General features: G+C 39.3%; 3 protein-coding genes across 3 annotated transcripts in view; 2 read left to right on the plus strand and 1 right to left on the minus strand.

The window, feature by feature from the left end:
• The first annotated feature begins 2,016 nt into the window (after positions 1–2,016).
• LOC109968522 (vacuolar protein sorting-associated protein 26B-like) lies at positions 2,017–8,053 on the plus strand. Its single transcript, XM_020614845.1, has 6 exons — positions 2,017–2,712; positions 4,278–4,434; positions 4,606–4,770; positions 5,098–5,273; positions 5,366–5,508; positions 6,979–8,053. Exons 1-6 carry the CDS (start codon positions 2,490–2,492, stop codon positions 7,114–7,116), a joined length of 1,002 nt encoding a protein of 333 aa, XP_020470501.1. The 5' UTR covers positions 2,017–2,489; the 3' UTR covers positions 7,117–8,053.
• A 530-nt stretch (positions 8,054–8,583) lies between these two features.
• Positions 8,584–11,179, minus strand: thyn1 (thymocyte nuclear protein 1). Its single transcript, XM_020614846.1, has 8 exons — positions 11,101–11,179; positions 10,069–10,127; positions 9,795–9,982; positions 9,654–9,722; positions 9,370–9,462; positions 9,190–9,285; positions 8,928–9,078; positions 8,584–8,845 (listed from the first exon to the last, which is right to left on the minus strand). Exons 2-8 carry the CDS (start codon positions 10,115–10,117, stop codon positions 8,799–8,801), a joined length of 693 nt encoding a protein of 230 aa, XP_020470502.1. The 5' UTR covers positions 10,118–10,127; positions 11,101–11,179; the 3' UTR covers positions 8,584–8,798.
• A 46-nt stretch (positions 11,180–11,225) lies between these two features.
• acad8 (acyl-CoA dehydrogenase family, member 8) overlaps positions 11,226–13,827 on the plus strand; it is an 11,418-nt gene continuing 8,816 nt past the window's right edge. Inside the window, exons 1-2 of the mRNA XM_020614847.1 lie at positions 11,226–11,375; positions 12,744–12,844. Coding sequence (XP_020470503.1) covers positions 11,258–11,375; positions 12,744–12,844 — 219 coding nt within the window. The 5' untranslated portion in view covers positions 11,226–11,257. The remainder of the gene's footprint in view (positions 11,376–12,743; positions 12,845–13,827) is intronic.

Below are 13,827 nucleotides of genomic sequence, written 5' to 3' on the forward strand. Positions count from 1 at the left end.
TTTTCCATGATAAGAATGACAGGAGTGATGACAATGAAAACTACCCAGTCACCCCAGCCGGTCGAGGCAGAAGGCCGCTCACCTTGAGTCGGGGTCTGTCGGAGGTTTCTTCCTATGCAGGTTTCTTCCTGTAAAGCTAAAGGGAGTTTTTCCTCTCCACTGTCGCCAAGTGCTTGCTCAAGGGGGATTTGTTGGGGTTTTCTCTGTACTGATGGTAATAATAAGATCTAGACCTTACTATGTAGTGTACTGAGATGACTTGTTGTGATTTGGTGCTATACAAATGAATTGAATTGTACGGTTAAGTGTACAGGTTGACACCATGTAGAATTACTTTTCCAGCCACAGCTGTTGCCTTTGCAGAGGCATAGAAATGTAAACTACTGTCAAAGAAGCATCAGACTGAAATAAATGTATATTGAAAACCACATGAAACGGAAGCTTGTTTCTGCAGATTGTTTATTGATGGACGGGTCGACGCCGAGGTCAGTGTTTCAGATTCTGAAGTCAAGTTGTTCAGGGTTCTTATCTTCAGCACCAATTATAGTGCACGCTGTTTCACTTTATAAGCTTGTGTCTTTTTCTGATAAGTGACCAAAGTCCCTTCAAAAATCCAGCTGGTTAATTTTGCTTTTATATAAACAAACAACATTCAATATACTGTATAATTCAAGCTGCACTAACTTAAATGTAACTTTGACCTGTATATGAAGTTCCCAAACTCCTTCAAAAAATCTGGTAGTGCATGTCTTTTAGAAACAACTTCTCCTGGCTTTAAGTAGAAAGACCTTGTTACTAAATATAATCTTCAACATCAGGTTCTTGCTGCTTTGTCTAAGATTGATTTTCAGCCACAATGTATGATTGTATTTCCATATAGCCATCATAGACTGATACAGTATGTTAATTTGACCTATCGTGACCAGAGGAAAATTGAGGAGGAACAGATGGGCGTCGGATTTCTGCTTCAGTGTCATGACTATGCTAGACCAGAACCATCAGCCTTGGACATGGCATGTGAAAAATTAGAAGCCCAGCAGTTTGCGAATTTAGCATTTCCATCACACAAGCTTAGTTACTATTAGCTTTCCGGTAGTGTATTACATTATTTTGGTGTACCAGACAGATGCTCGGTGTAAATATCGATAACATTAGCTAGTTAGCTTACGAACTAGCTTAGCTACATCTCCGTTTGTAAGATAACCGATACATAACTCTACCTTCGTAGTCGTGGATGTATGAAGAAGCACATAGCTTAAACCCCTTATCCAGCTTGCTGCCCGGTGTTTTAGACGTCGAACTGCATATTCGGTGGACATCCGTGATCTTCATCTTTGGTAGTTCTTGGAGACATCATGAGTAGAACAGAGCCATATTTCAAACTAGTCGCAAACCGGAAACGGATGATTCTGTTTTGCAGTATACGGAAGTAAGTTGCGCATAACCCCAATAAGGCAAGTAAAAGTGCTGATTCTGCAAATGACCCATTTCAGAAGATCATATAAATTATATTTTACTGTTATTGACGGATTAATCTGTGCAGTAATTTCCCCAGGATCAATAAAGTCTTATTTTACTTTAGAATAATAAGTTGCATTTAATTTGTTGATTATATTATGTAGGCTGTTATTAGTGCAGTAAAAGTGCACTATTTGCATCTGAAATGTAATGGAGTAGAAGAGAAAAGCAGCAGCAGAAAATAGAAATACTCAAGTAAAAAACGAGAACCTCTAAATTTTATATAAGTATACGGTATATTACTTACATAGTCACTTTCATACATAATAACCTTTTTGGCTGTTAGCCAAATACTTTAAGAAGAAAATTGAATACAGGGCTGTTACTTGTACTGTACTCAAGCACAGTAGCCTAGTAAATATACGTATTTAAGTACAAATTCAAAAACTCGAAGAAGAAAGTAATATCAAATATTGATTTTTACATCATTATAAAAAGTCTAGCTTCCGGTTTGGAACACCCGTCTTTTTTATTTTGAAAAATTCCACCCGGAAGCAGTTAAGGCAGTGCTGGTGTCGTACATCCTGATCATTTGACAACATCCACCGTTTTCTGTTGCAGAAAACAAACATGTAATATAGAGGCCTGTGTCCGTCGAAGACTAATTTGTTTTTGCAGCAGACAATATTTTGGTGATATTAAGGAGAACAATTATAAAAAAAAGAAACGCCAGGTTTACTGATGGACATTTTATTGGGGATCTTCGTTGTGCCATTATTTTGCTATTTAGCTTCATCGGTGGACACGAGTATGAGCATGTAGCTAAATACGGGGTTTTCTGTAAAACATTTTCGACTTTTTCATGTGTAATAGTATTGTGTACTCCGAGAGGGAAGTGAGGTCGCACACCCCGCGGGGCTTTATTGTGGGTTTGTTTTCTACTTTGCAACGTTAGCGGGTTTTTTGGTTCAGTTAGTTTGCTAACAAGTCACAGAGATAAGAGTCAACACAGCACATAACGTAACATTACAATGAGTTTTTTTGGTTTTGGACAAAGTGCAGAAATTGATGTTGTCCTGAGTGACGCTGAAACGAGGAAGAAGGCTGAGCACAAGACTGAAGATGGAAAGAAAGACAAATACTTTCTTTTCTATGATGGCGAGACAGTCAGTGGAAAGGTGAATGTCACGCTGAAGAACCCCGGGAAGAGGCTGGAGCACCAGGGCATCAAAATCGAGTTTGTTGGCCAGATAGGTAGGTCAGAAGACTCATAAGCTGAAAGTGGTGCCTCCATATGTCTCGTTTTGTTTGACCAAAATTTCAACTACCCCAAAATAATGATTTTTACAATGCTATATAACTAAAAGACCAAGTAATGATCGCATTTGAGAGGTTGGAATCAGATTATTCGGCATAGTTTCACTATTTTGCTTAAAAAATTAGTGAACAAATCAATACATTGTCAAGATAGATGCGAAGTATTTTAGTTTTTGTTGTGAATGTGGACACTTGAATGTTGCAGCTGGTAAATATAAGTAAAGACATTAAAAAGCACAGTAGGTTATATGCCTCTGAACTGTTGTAGAGCTGAAGTATTAGGTAGCAGGAAATGAATATACTCAGTTAAAGTACCTTTGTAACAGTACTTGGATACTTTTATGGTGCAGTAACAGCCTATCATAAAGCCATTCACTGTATGAGCTGTTAGGAACTGTACAAACATTACTGGGGCAGGAGATATGAATGAGTTAACCTTCTATAGCCTCTGGAGCTAAAATTATTTATTTTTATTCCATGGACCTCCACTCAATTTGACAATTTCATTATTATTTTGCCTAATTGCCTGTTTTACCCAGTGGGTAATTCAGCTTTGGGTGCGAAAGAGGGGTGAATTATATCTCACAGTAAAAACAGTACAGTAAATTATTTGCGCACCTTTAGTTAATGGCAAAGTGAATTCAGTACCTAATCTGTAGTGTTATATTACTTTCAATATTATGGAGAAGCTACTGCAGCTCTTGGGGAAGGATCCAACGACAGCATTAATAACATCCATGTGTTCACAGTGCATCCAGTCTTCCCTAAAACACCCGGTATCATTTTAAAAACCGAGAATGTCTTTTAACAACACTTTTTGAAGGTGTTTACAGAATCCCTACAGACTTTTCTAACAAATCTGGATGAAAAAAATCTTCACATTGCTACATGATAAAAATCATGGACCGGCTTCAGTTGATACAACTGTGTTCGCTGTTCCAGGGAGCCTGAAATGACTCATTGTTATATTTTGTCAAACACAAGCAAAATATTAACCTGTTGTTTTGTATGAAAACATTGGAAAGGTCCCTCACTTGACCAATACAAGTGAATAGTAAATATTTACATTTTGGTCTACTTTGGACCAACTGAGCAGAGGGATACATCATTTCCTGCTACCAACTTGGAAAACAGGTTAAAAGTATTTTTATATGTGCAGGAAACATAGCTAATATTGTGTGTTTATGGTTTTTACAGATATCACCAGTATACAGGAAGTGTTTCAAGCTAACTGGTTGCCTAGCTCTGTGACCTGGTACAGTAATATAAGAGAGGCACAAAGTGGGGTTAGGCCCTCTCCAGCACTGTCTGCATTTTTTGGGGCCTTTGCCTTGACACAGTATCTTATATATTCTATATGCATCTTCCTATGATATGCTGTATGCATCTTCCTATGTACTATATGCACAATTAAGATAAGGAGGGAGCTGCTCCCAAACAGCAAAAATAAAAAATACATAGCCTAACTCTGTCCCTTTTCTTGATAACATCCTCTTTTCTAGAACTGTATTATGACAGAGGAAACCACCATGAGTTTGTTTCCCTGGTGAAAGATCTGGCACGACCGGGTGAAATAACTCAGTCGCAGACTTTCGACTTTGAATTCACTCATGTTGAGAAACCTTACGAGTCCTACACAGGCCAGAATGTCAAGCTAAGGTAAGTCTGATAGGCCGTGAAGTGAACCAGCTGTGAGTGTCACTCTTTAACCTGCCTATTACGCACTCAGCATTGTAACACCTGACCCCGCAGTATACTGTATATCATCATGCCTTCATGTGATAATGTGGGAACAATGCTGTTTTCACTCTCGGTTTGGTCTATTTACAGATATTTTCTTCGTGCTACGGTGGTCAGAAGATTAAATGACATCATTAAAGAGATGGATATTGTGGTCCATACACTGAGCACTTACCCCGAACTCAACTCCTCCATTAAAATGGAAGTTGGAATTGAGGATTGTCTCCACATCGAGTTTGAGTATAACAAGTCCAAGTAAGATTTGTAGGCTGCTACTAATCGGTATATTACATATACTTTTTTTTCCCCCCAAAATTTAAAGCAACAAAACCTTGCACTGGAGAAGCTGGAACCACAGAATGTTTATCATTTTTGTTCAGTAAATGATTTTAACAATAGTCGATTATCAAATTGTCCACTGACTGACTAACTGAACACCTAACAATCTATTACCAAAATAGCTGCAGAATCACTTTCTTTTGATTGTCTAATTGACCAGCTGCAGTGTAGTCAATAATAATCAAATACTCTTCTAAACTACTTGGTATTTACAGCCGCCCTCCGTTATTTGTTTTTTGACAGGTACCATCTGAAAGATGTAATTGTGGGAAAAATCTATTTCCTGCTGGTGAGGATTAAGATTAGGCACATGGAGATTGACATAATCAAGCGTGAGACAACAGGCACCGGCCCAAGTGTATACCATGAAAACGACACAATCGCCAAGTACGAGATCATGGATGGCGCTCCGGTCAGGGGTAAGCAGCACTTACTTCCAACATAAACCATCGTCTTATTCAGTTAAATTAAATATTATTCACCATGTTCCAATATATTTGACATATTTCAGGAGAATCCATTCCCATCCGGTTATTCCTGGCTGGCTATGATCTGACTCCCACCATGCGAGACATCAACAAGAAGTTCTCTGTGCGCTACTACCTGAACCTCGTGCTGATCGATGAGGAGGAGAGACGCTACTTCAAACAGCAGGTGAGCTAATGATACCAAACAGTGCTGAAAAAAAAGGCCTCTCATGGGCTCTGTCAGTGTTTTGACATGGGTTTTAGTAATCTCAACTTTCCTACTTCTGGCAGTAATCTGAGTTTGGAGGCATCCATGTCCATGTAATCCCGACTCTGTGGCCATTTTGAAGCCTGTGGTTTGTACTGTGTTATAACCAGAGCTGTTTCTGTTTTTAGCCTGCTGTCACTTATATAAATATGGTGGTCAGTATAACGCAGTGCAGTGCTGTTCAGCAGCAGCACAAACTGTATCAGAATGCACGAGCTTTACCTGGGCGTGCCAGCTGGTTCTGGTAGAGGTTTCCTAAGTGTATGCATGGTGTTCAGTAGGAAAGTGCAGTAAAGTTGTTGGACAAATAATAGCTGTGTCCCAGTTCTTTTCCACACTAAGTGTAAGCAGCTTTTGACTGTGTGGTTTGGGTGTTGAGCTGCAAAGCATTAAAATACATTTTGGGTGATGTCTGAGCTACAGAAAGACTGGGGCTGAAAAAAAGAGTATTAAATCTTTGGAAGTATTTAACTTTCTCTTTGTGAAATTTAGTTGGCAGTGGCACTTGAATTCAGTGTGCACACTATCATTTCCTTGTGGCATAAAATTCCAGTTTGTTGATATATATATACTGCAAACCCCATATTAGTTCTGAAGCTGTTTTTCTAATAATTGCTTGTCATAAAATAAATCTTCAATGCTGTAGACCATTGATTGATTGTTGAAGTCATTTTCTCAAACAAAAATGCTGAACATCTGCTAGTTTTCTGCTTCCTATATGTGACCATTTGGTTTTAATTTTCTTTCTATCTTAAGAGAAATATCTTAGCTTTTTGAACAGCTTGTTGCTAGCCGTCCCTGGTAGGCTAGTGGCTAAGGTGCAGCGCTCTCACCGTGGCGCCCCGGGTTCGAATCAGGGTTGCATCAGGAAGGGCATCCGGCGTAAAACATGTGCCAAATGTCAACATGCGAGCTGTCAGTGTGACGATTCGCTGTGGCGACCCCTAAATGGGAAAAGCTGAAAGTGACTTTCTTTCTTTTGAATAGCTTGTTGCTCAAGGTGCTTTACAGTATAAATACTATCTAAAATAAAGAACATAAGAAAAAATAAAACAAAATTATGAACGATGCATCCAGTCGTACCAAGCAGAACATGTCACTTCTACTAACCCAAAAACATGTTTTTCTCCTATATATTCCCTAATTCTTTTTTTTTGTTTGTTTGTGGTATGAAATGTTCTCTTTTTATTTTACATATTCAATATGTTTGCTATTTTCTATTTGTTCCTGTTTACCCCTTAAATTTAATTTAAAGACAAAACAATACAGATGTGTTTTAAATAAGATTGCTGGCATGGTCTATACAGTTACGTTAATATTATATACTGCACACTAATATAAAACGCAAAGTCTCCAAACCTCCAAACATGACCTTTTGTCCTCCTACAGGAAATCACCCTGTGGAGGAAAGGTGACGTGGTGAGGAAGAGCATGTCTCACCAGGCTGCCATTGCTTCTCAGAGGTTCGAGGGCTCAGCCGCTTCAGAGAGCGCACTGGAACAGGCTGCAAAGGAGGAGAGCGGGTAGAGCCCTCCACTCTCCTCTCAGAAGACTTGTGAGCATCTGTGTTGGAGGGATGGAGGTACCTGTCAACTGTCCAACTGTCAAGCAGCTGTTTTATTTGTTAGCTGCTGCAGGTAAAAGGAGAAAGAAGGGAGAACGACATGCAGTATGTGAACAACGAAACAGTATGCATGAGGCATTCAAAGACTGCTGGTCTTGACCTTCCTCATTAATGCTTTTTTTTCTTTACAGGAATCAAACTAACCACCTGTCACCATATTCATTATGTAAGATCTTTGATGTGAAGTTGTTGAATTTCTAAGGCTTCTGTTTGTTCCATTCTAATGCTTGTTGGGGATTAATTGATTTCTCGGCTCTAAATTAAAGTAGCTGCATTGTCATCAAAATGTATTTCCAACATTCCACGGTTAATCAATGCACTCCTAATTTTGTTAGGTCAAGAAATCAGTGATGATATTGCGCTGCTTTATCTTGCTGAGCACACCTTTTGCTTTGGGTTTGAACAGAAAATGGTGGAAATGGAAACTGGAATCTTTTTGTTTTTAAATATTATCCCACACATTTTTTTAAAAAAATCTGTAAATAAGACCAGCTAAATCCTGTTCTCTCATTCCAGCCTGTGTACACTGAGTAGACAGTACACAGTGCCACAGAATGACCTGTCATGTTCATATACTTTACCTCAGCATTCCAGTGGTGTTAGGACAGGTTGTCAAAGTGTTTATATTAAGGTCTAATAGTACAAAGTCTTCTGTATTCTCTTTATTAGAGACTTGAACGTTGTGCCTATGTGTATCGAGCAAATGAAATTCTCCTGCCTCTAACATAATTTTAGTCTTCTAACCAGAAAGATTACTGTAGAACTATCTATCTTTTGCAAAATGCTAATCAACTACTCCTTGTCCCCAAAAGTCAAATAAATTGATGCCAAATGGAAAAACTGCATGTTGTACTGGTTGTGTTGCAGAAAGGAGTGAATGGTTTGATAAGATAAACCTGAAGAGACATGTAGCTCCTCACATGTCAAACAGTCCCAAGTGTTTGGTTCCTAAGTTACACATCTAATACTAATACACAACTTTAGACAGACAATTTGGGTTTTGCACACCAGAATGATCAGGGAAAGTTATGGACAACAGAATGAAGTCAGTTTTGTGGTAAAAGCTGGTGCAGTTTTGAGATTTTACAGTAACCCTTTACTTGCACCCCACCCCCAGCATTTATAAGCACTCTATAAACCTTTAATAAATGGTTTATAACACTACAATGTAGCTGCAAGCACATTTGTATGTGTTAACTTGTTTATAGTATTTCTCAGTGATTCTATCTCCTATGAAGACATGATTACAGCTTTGTTTTCTCGTGTCATTCATTATCTGTTTATACACCAGCATCTGGATGTCTCACAGGATGTTGCAGCTGCTGACAATACATTAATAAACACATCTGTCTACAACAACAACAACATACTGTGTTATAATACCTTTATTCAATGTTTTTATATAGCAAGCTGGTCCTGTATCAGAGGGAGGTCGACATTACATGGGAGCTGTAATTTGACAATATTTATGAACAAGACAAAAAGCACTGCAGTATTGTATACTAGTTGCACTTTGCATATGACGTGACACTAGGTTGCAGTTTCATGATTTTACACATCGTGAGTTGTCATCTGGTCCAAATTGTCACAGTTGCTCTTTGTCCTCCAAACCTAGGACAAAGTCAAACTCCTCTGTAGACAGAAAAACAGACTGAATGTAACTAGTTCACAGTACACATAAAAAAAAAAGGACTGCACATGCTTCTTCACGCACCTGTGGTCAGGGGTTGCACAGAGAGCCTGGCCCTTGTACATAGCATCATGTCCTTTAGCGGCCCTCCCGTGGAGCGATGTTGCAGGTGGTACTTTTTCAGCTCAGACAGAGGAAGAAAACGTTTCATCATTCTTTGATACTGGACATCCACCTACGAAAAAGAGAAGAAATCAAGTTCGTGCTTGATTACCACTCATAACTCTATTTGATGAACACATTCAGGTGTTACTTTGCATTAGCTGTTACTCCTCACTTATTTTACCATGCTCCATTTGGGCTTGTCTGGTTTGCTAGTTGCATCATAATGGACGTCTGTCTCGTCAAACTGAGTGTGGTCCGCATATGCTTTCTTCACAATCTAGAAAAGGAAGCGGAATGTCAGGCAGGTCTGTAGCTTGGTTTTAAATCAGGATCTTTTCAGCAGAGAGAGAGAATGGTTTACTTTAACGACTGCTGCTATCCCCGGTTCCTTGCAGTTGCTGTGGTAAAAGAAAGCCAGCTGCCCTTCTTTCATCTGCCTCATGAAATTGCGTGCCTGCAGATGACATATAATTTAGAGCATCATTCCCTCAGAGAAAATAAAAAAGTGTATTCATTACTTTTGTGAGAAAAGAATCTGCACAAGTCTGGAGATAATAAGAAGAGTCTAAAAGCCTTTTCTCGGTGGGTCTGTGCTGCTTCCTTTTTTTATTCTTTTCATTACATGAGTCGGTTTTGTGACTTTACCTGATAATTGCGGACGCCATCCCAGCAGCTGGTCTGATTAGGCAAAGCCTTCAGGTCCTCAATTCCAAACTGCAGAATGAAGCAAAGCATGAGATGAGCACAGCCCACTCACTTTTTACAACAACAGCAGCTGCTCTGTACCTTTACATCGATCCCCTTCTCAAGGCGGCTCTCAGGCTCAGACTTAATCAGCCAGTGACAGTACTGTGCAGAACCAGGTGATTCTGAGCTGTCCTTTCTGTTTCCAGTCTCAACAGAAGCTGCAGCTTTCCTCTTCCACCCAACTGTTCGCTTCGCAGAAGAGATGGCTTTGTCACTGTCATCTTTTCCTGTGTTGTTGGGGCAGTAATTGTCACTCAGTAGAAAATCTTTCAGACAGTACTGTGGGTTTTACTCTGTGATTTCATCTGTGTACCTGAAGTTGCTGCTGTTGTACTCGCTCTGGCCATTTTCTTTGGTGGCATCTCTTACAGTCTATAAAGAGAGGATGCATCATCCATAATAAGGTTGGATGATTTTAGATTATATCAAATTGTCGATTGTCTACCATAAGAGATTTTTTTCATGTTATCTGTACTGTAGTAGTAGTCCCCCTAAACATGCACCATGTTGGAAATCAAGGAATACACCTTTTTATGGCAACACTGTCTTTTCATGTGATTTTTGCATCAGTGTAAATAATTAACTTCATTCAAGTATTTATTTTGCTGAATTTGCCAAAAACAGACATGACCTGTTTGGTCATTTTATCCATGAACACATTTTCTTTTAGGTTAAAAAAGTGCTATATCACAGACTATAGACTGTTGCTGTAACAATACAACACATACAATATGATAGAGAATGAGATATAGTGCCATAATCCATAAAATGACAAAAATCTTTTGCCACTAGGGTTGCAACTAGTTTAACTTTTTTTTACTATCTGCATTGATAATTACCAATTAATTTCTGAACTAATCAATTATTTTGTCTATAAAATGCCCAAAAAAGTATAAGAAGTAAAAGAATAATGTTCACTGCAGTTTCACGTAATGTCTTAGGATTTCTTGTTTTGTTTGACCAACAGTCTGCAACCATCCATATCCAGTTTACAAATATTCACCAGGAAGTTATTTTCACAACAAAGTTGTGTTGTATTTTCTTTAAAATAGTATTCAAAACAATCAGGCAGTAGATTATTCACATAGTTTCTAGATAATATTCTGTTGATGGACTAATTGTTGCAGCTCTGACACTCAACGCCAATTGTGATAATGAAAGCATCGCATCCTTTCCTGTGAGCATCATGGCATAGATTAACTAACGTTAGAGCTTTACCAACTTTACACACACCTGAGGCCCGTATTAAAGTAAACGTACGTTACACGGTTTGCTAATAACGTTAGTACAGATGACAAAGCAGCCCGGTTTAATTGAAACCTGTATAAACACTGGTTAGTCGTACCTCTAGATAGACGGGTTTGGCATAAGCTGTCATACATCAAAATCCGTTGAAAAAACACGTGGGCAACAGCTACTTCCGTTTGAGACAGCAGGCTATAGAACTACATTTCCCAGCAACACCAGCATCAGCGATACAACTCAACACTGTAGAGGTAAACATGGCGGCAATCAGACCTCTAACAAGAATCGCAAGACTGTGTTCCAGCGTGTGCAGAAACTATTATTTAATATCGAACAGAATCTCACAAAGACGGGGAATTGCTTCATGTATCGACCGTAAGTCCTAAAAACGAGAACTTTTAGCTTTAGTTTATGAGACAAAATCTGAATAAGCACCGGGTGATCATAACAAACATATGTCACTTTAGCTAGTTAGCTAACATGTTAATTTTTGCGTTTTATAGCTATGTGGTGGCCAAACCATCTTTTGAGACTAGAATAAGTGAGGACATGCAGTTCTTTAATGGAAAATTTACCTATAGTTAGCTGTCACTGGTTAGTTTTGTTCCTTCGGTCATAAGGCAGAGGGAGCTACACACACCTGCTTAACCTCGACCCTCCCCCCGGGCAGCTACTGTTATCTTCCCAAACCTAAATGTCATCATCTAATACTTTAATGTATTTTTGTGAGAATGGAGGCTTTTCTCCATGTCTCCAACCTCGCAACTGCTCTTCTTCTTCTTCTGTAGAGCAGTTTGGACGCAGCAAAGGCGTATTGCTGCTTTCCTCAGTTTGAAGGTCTTCATGGTCATATTCTTGCAACAGCTCTGGTTAGCACTTACATTCAGTGTCCTGGAGCTGCTAATTAGCTGTAGCAGCTGGCAACTTGTTACCTTTCACAAGATCACCATGACAGTTCTTGTGAAGAGAAATAGTGTCTTATTTCATGCACCCAAACTTATTTTAAAGTTCTTAACTATGCATGACATTGTAATATTTCAGTCATATGAATTTAAGTTTTTATTCTTTACTTATATGTATCACTATTGCATTGATAACTGTTAAAACTGCTTAGTATTTCCTGTTTGTCTGTTAAAGAATGTGTATGCAGGATGTCTGCACTTTGAAGTTGACCAAATGTCCAGTATTTACTGTTTGTTTGTTAGGGTTTTTGTAGACAGGATGTCTGCCCTTTGAAGATGACCATATGTTCATGTTTTTGTTAGATACCACCTGAGTTACAACACTCACATCACCATTTGATTAGCATATTTAGTAAGCTGACGTGAGCAGAGGATGCCCTGCTCACGCCTATGGCCAATAGCATTAGGATACGTGTAAGTCCAACCTCTGTCCGGGGCGGTTCCTGCCCATGAAGATAAATGGAACTACAGACAATAGTCCAGCACTCTTAGATGACGGGATTCCTGCGGAAGCTCCGTTTCTCTGAGCCCAGCGCTGTATGACTTTACATGTGACCAGACTTTGATTACATTTTCTGTTGATTTCATACAGTCCTCTTCTGTCTTCACTTCTCGTGCTTTCAACTAAAGAACTGGGTCTAACAACATAACTCTGCTCTATTGCCATCCAAAGATATTCACAAGAAATCTGAGTGCATCGACTTTACCATGATTTATGCTCCAGCAAGAGTGTGTTATTTCATCCATAGTGCTCTGTATGTTCTCTGCATGTTGTTGACAGCTGCCCTTGGACTCACAGATGAACAGAAGGAGTTCCAGAAGGTGGCCTTTGACTTTGCAGCCAATGAAATGGCTCCACACATGGCAGAGTGGGACCAAAAGGTAATATGTTATAGCAAGGCATACTGTATAGGAAAATGTAAAGGCAGCAGGCTTAAGACAATAATATGTCCATTTTTGGTAATGAATCACATGGTTAGAGATGTTGTTCTTCTGTAAGAATAAGAATACTTTCTAACATAGTGAGCAGCGGTAGAAGAAGGACTGCTCCTATTAAGATGACTGAAATCACACACCCCAAAACTGAGTGATCATTCCTATTATTTAGACATTATTGTAGAGTAGCAGGTACTCATGCATCCACATGAGTCCTTACTGGGCTGTGTTTCTTTGCCAGTATCTCAGAATGCCATTTTTATAATTTATTGCTATACTTGCTAGAACCTAACTAATAAATTGGCCAGGCTGTTAGACTGGCAAATATTAGCTTAGTGCAGATATACCGGTGTTAGTGTATATGTCAGCCCATAAGTACTTGCAGTACAGAAATAACAAACTAGGTCTGAGCTCATATAGAAAATACAGTATATTGCCAAAAGCATTCACTCACCCATCCAAATCATTGAATTCAGGTGTTCCAACCACTTCCATGGTTACAGGTGTATATAATCAAGCACCTAGGCATGCAGACTGCTTCTACAAACATTTGTGAAAGAATGGGTCACTCTCAGGAGCTCAGTGAACTCCAGGGTGGTACCATGATAGGATGCCACCTGTGCAATAAGTCCAGTCGTGACATTTCCTCACTACCAAATATTCCATAGTCAAAGTTGAAGTGATTGGGAATGACAGCAACTCAGCCATGAAGTGGTAGGCCACAAAATCACAGAGTGGGGTCAGTGGATGCTGAGATGCATAGTGCACAGGGGTCGCCAACTTTCTGCAGAGTCAATAGCTACAGACCTCCAAACTTCATGTGGCCTTCAGATTAGCTCAAGAACAGTGTGTAGAGAGCTTCATGGAATGGGGTTCCACGGTCGAGCAGCTGCATCCAAGCCTTACATCACCAAGTGCAATGCAAAGCG

This window comes from Monopterus albus, unplaced genomic scaffold, assembly GCF_001952655.1.
Source record: "Monopterus albus unplaced genomic scaffold, M_albus_1.0 scaffold152.1, whole genome shotgun sequence".
In the NCBI taxonomy this organism is placed as follows: domain Eukaryota; kingdom Metazoa; phylum Chordata; class Actinopteri; order Synbranchiformes; family Synbranchidae; genus Monopterus; species Monopterus albus.

Bases quoted from the DNA above. Each gene is read 5' to 3' on its own strand.
- LOC109968522 (XM_020614845.1), top strand. From the start codon at position 2,490: ATGAGTTTTTTTGGTTTTGGACAAAGTGCAGAAATTGATGTTGTCCTG. The intron at 2,713-4,277 runs GTAGGTCAGAAG...CCTCTTTTCTAG, and splicing joins CGAGTTTGTTGGCCAGATAG to AACTGTATTATGACAGAGGA. The intron at 4,435-4,605 runs GTAAGTCTGATA...GTCTATTTACAG, and splicing joins GGCCAGAATGTCAAGCTAAG to ATATTTTCTTCGTGCTACGG.
- thyn1 (XM_020614846.1), bottom strand. From the start codon at position 10,117: ATGCCACCAAAGAAAATGGCCAGAGCGAGTACAACAGCAGCAACTTCA. The intron at 9,983-10,068 runs GTACACAGATGA...CCAACAACACAG, and splicing joins TACAACAGCAGCAACTTCAG to GAAAAGATGACAGTGACAAA. The intron at 9,286-9,369 runs GTAAACCATTCT...TTCCTTTTCTAG, and splicing joins GGATAGCAGCAGTCGTTAAA to ATTGTGAAGAAAGCATATGC.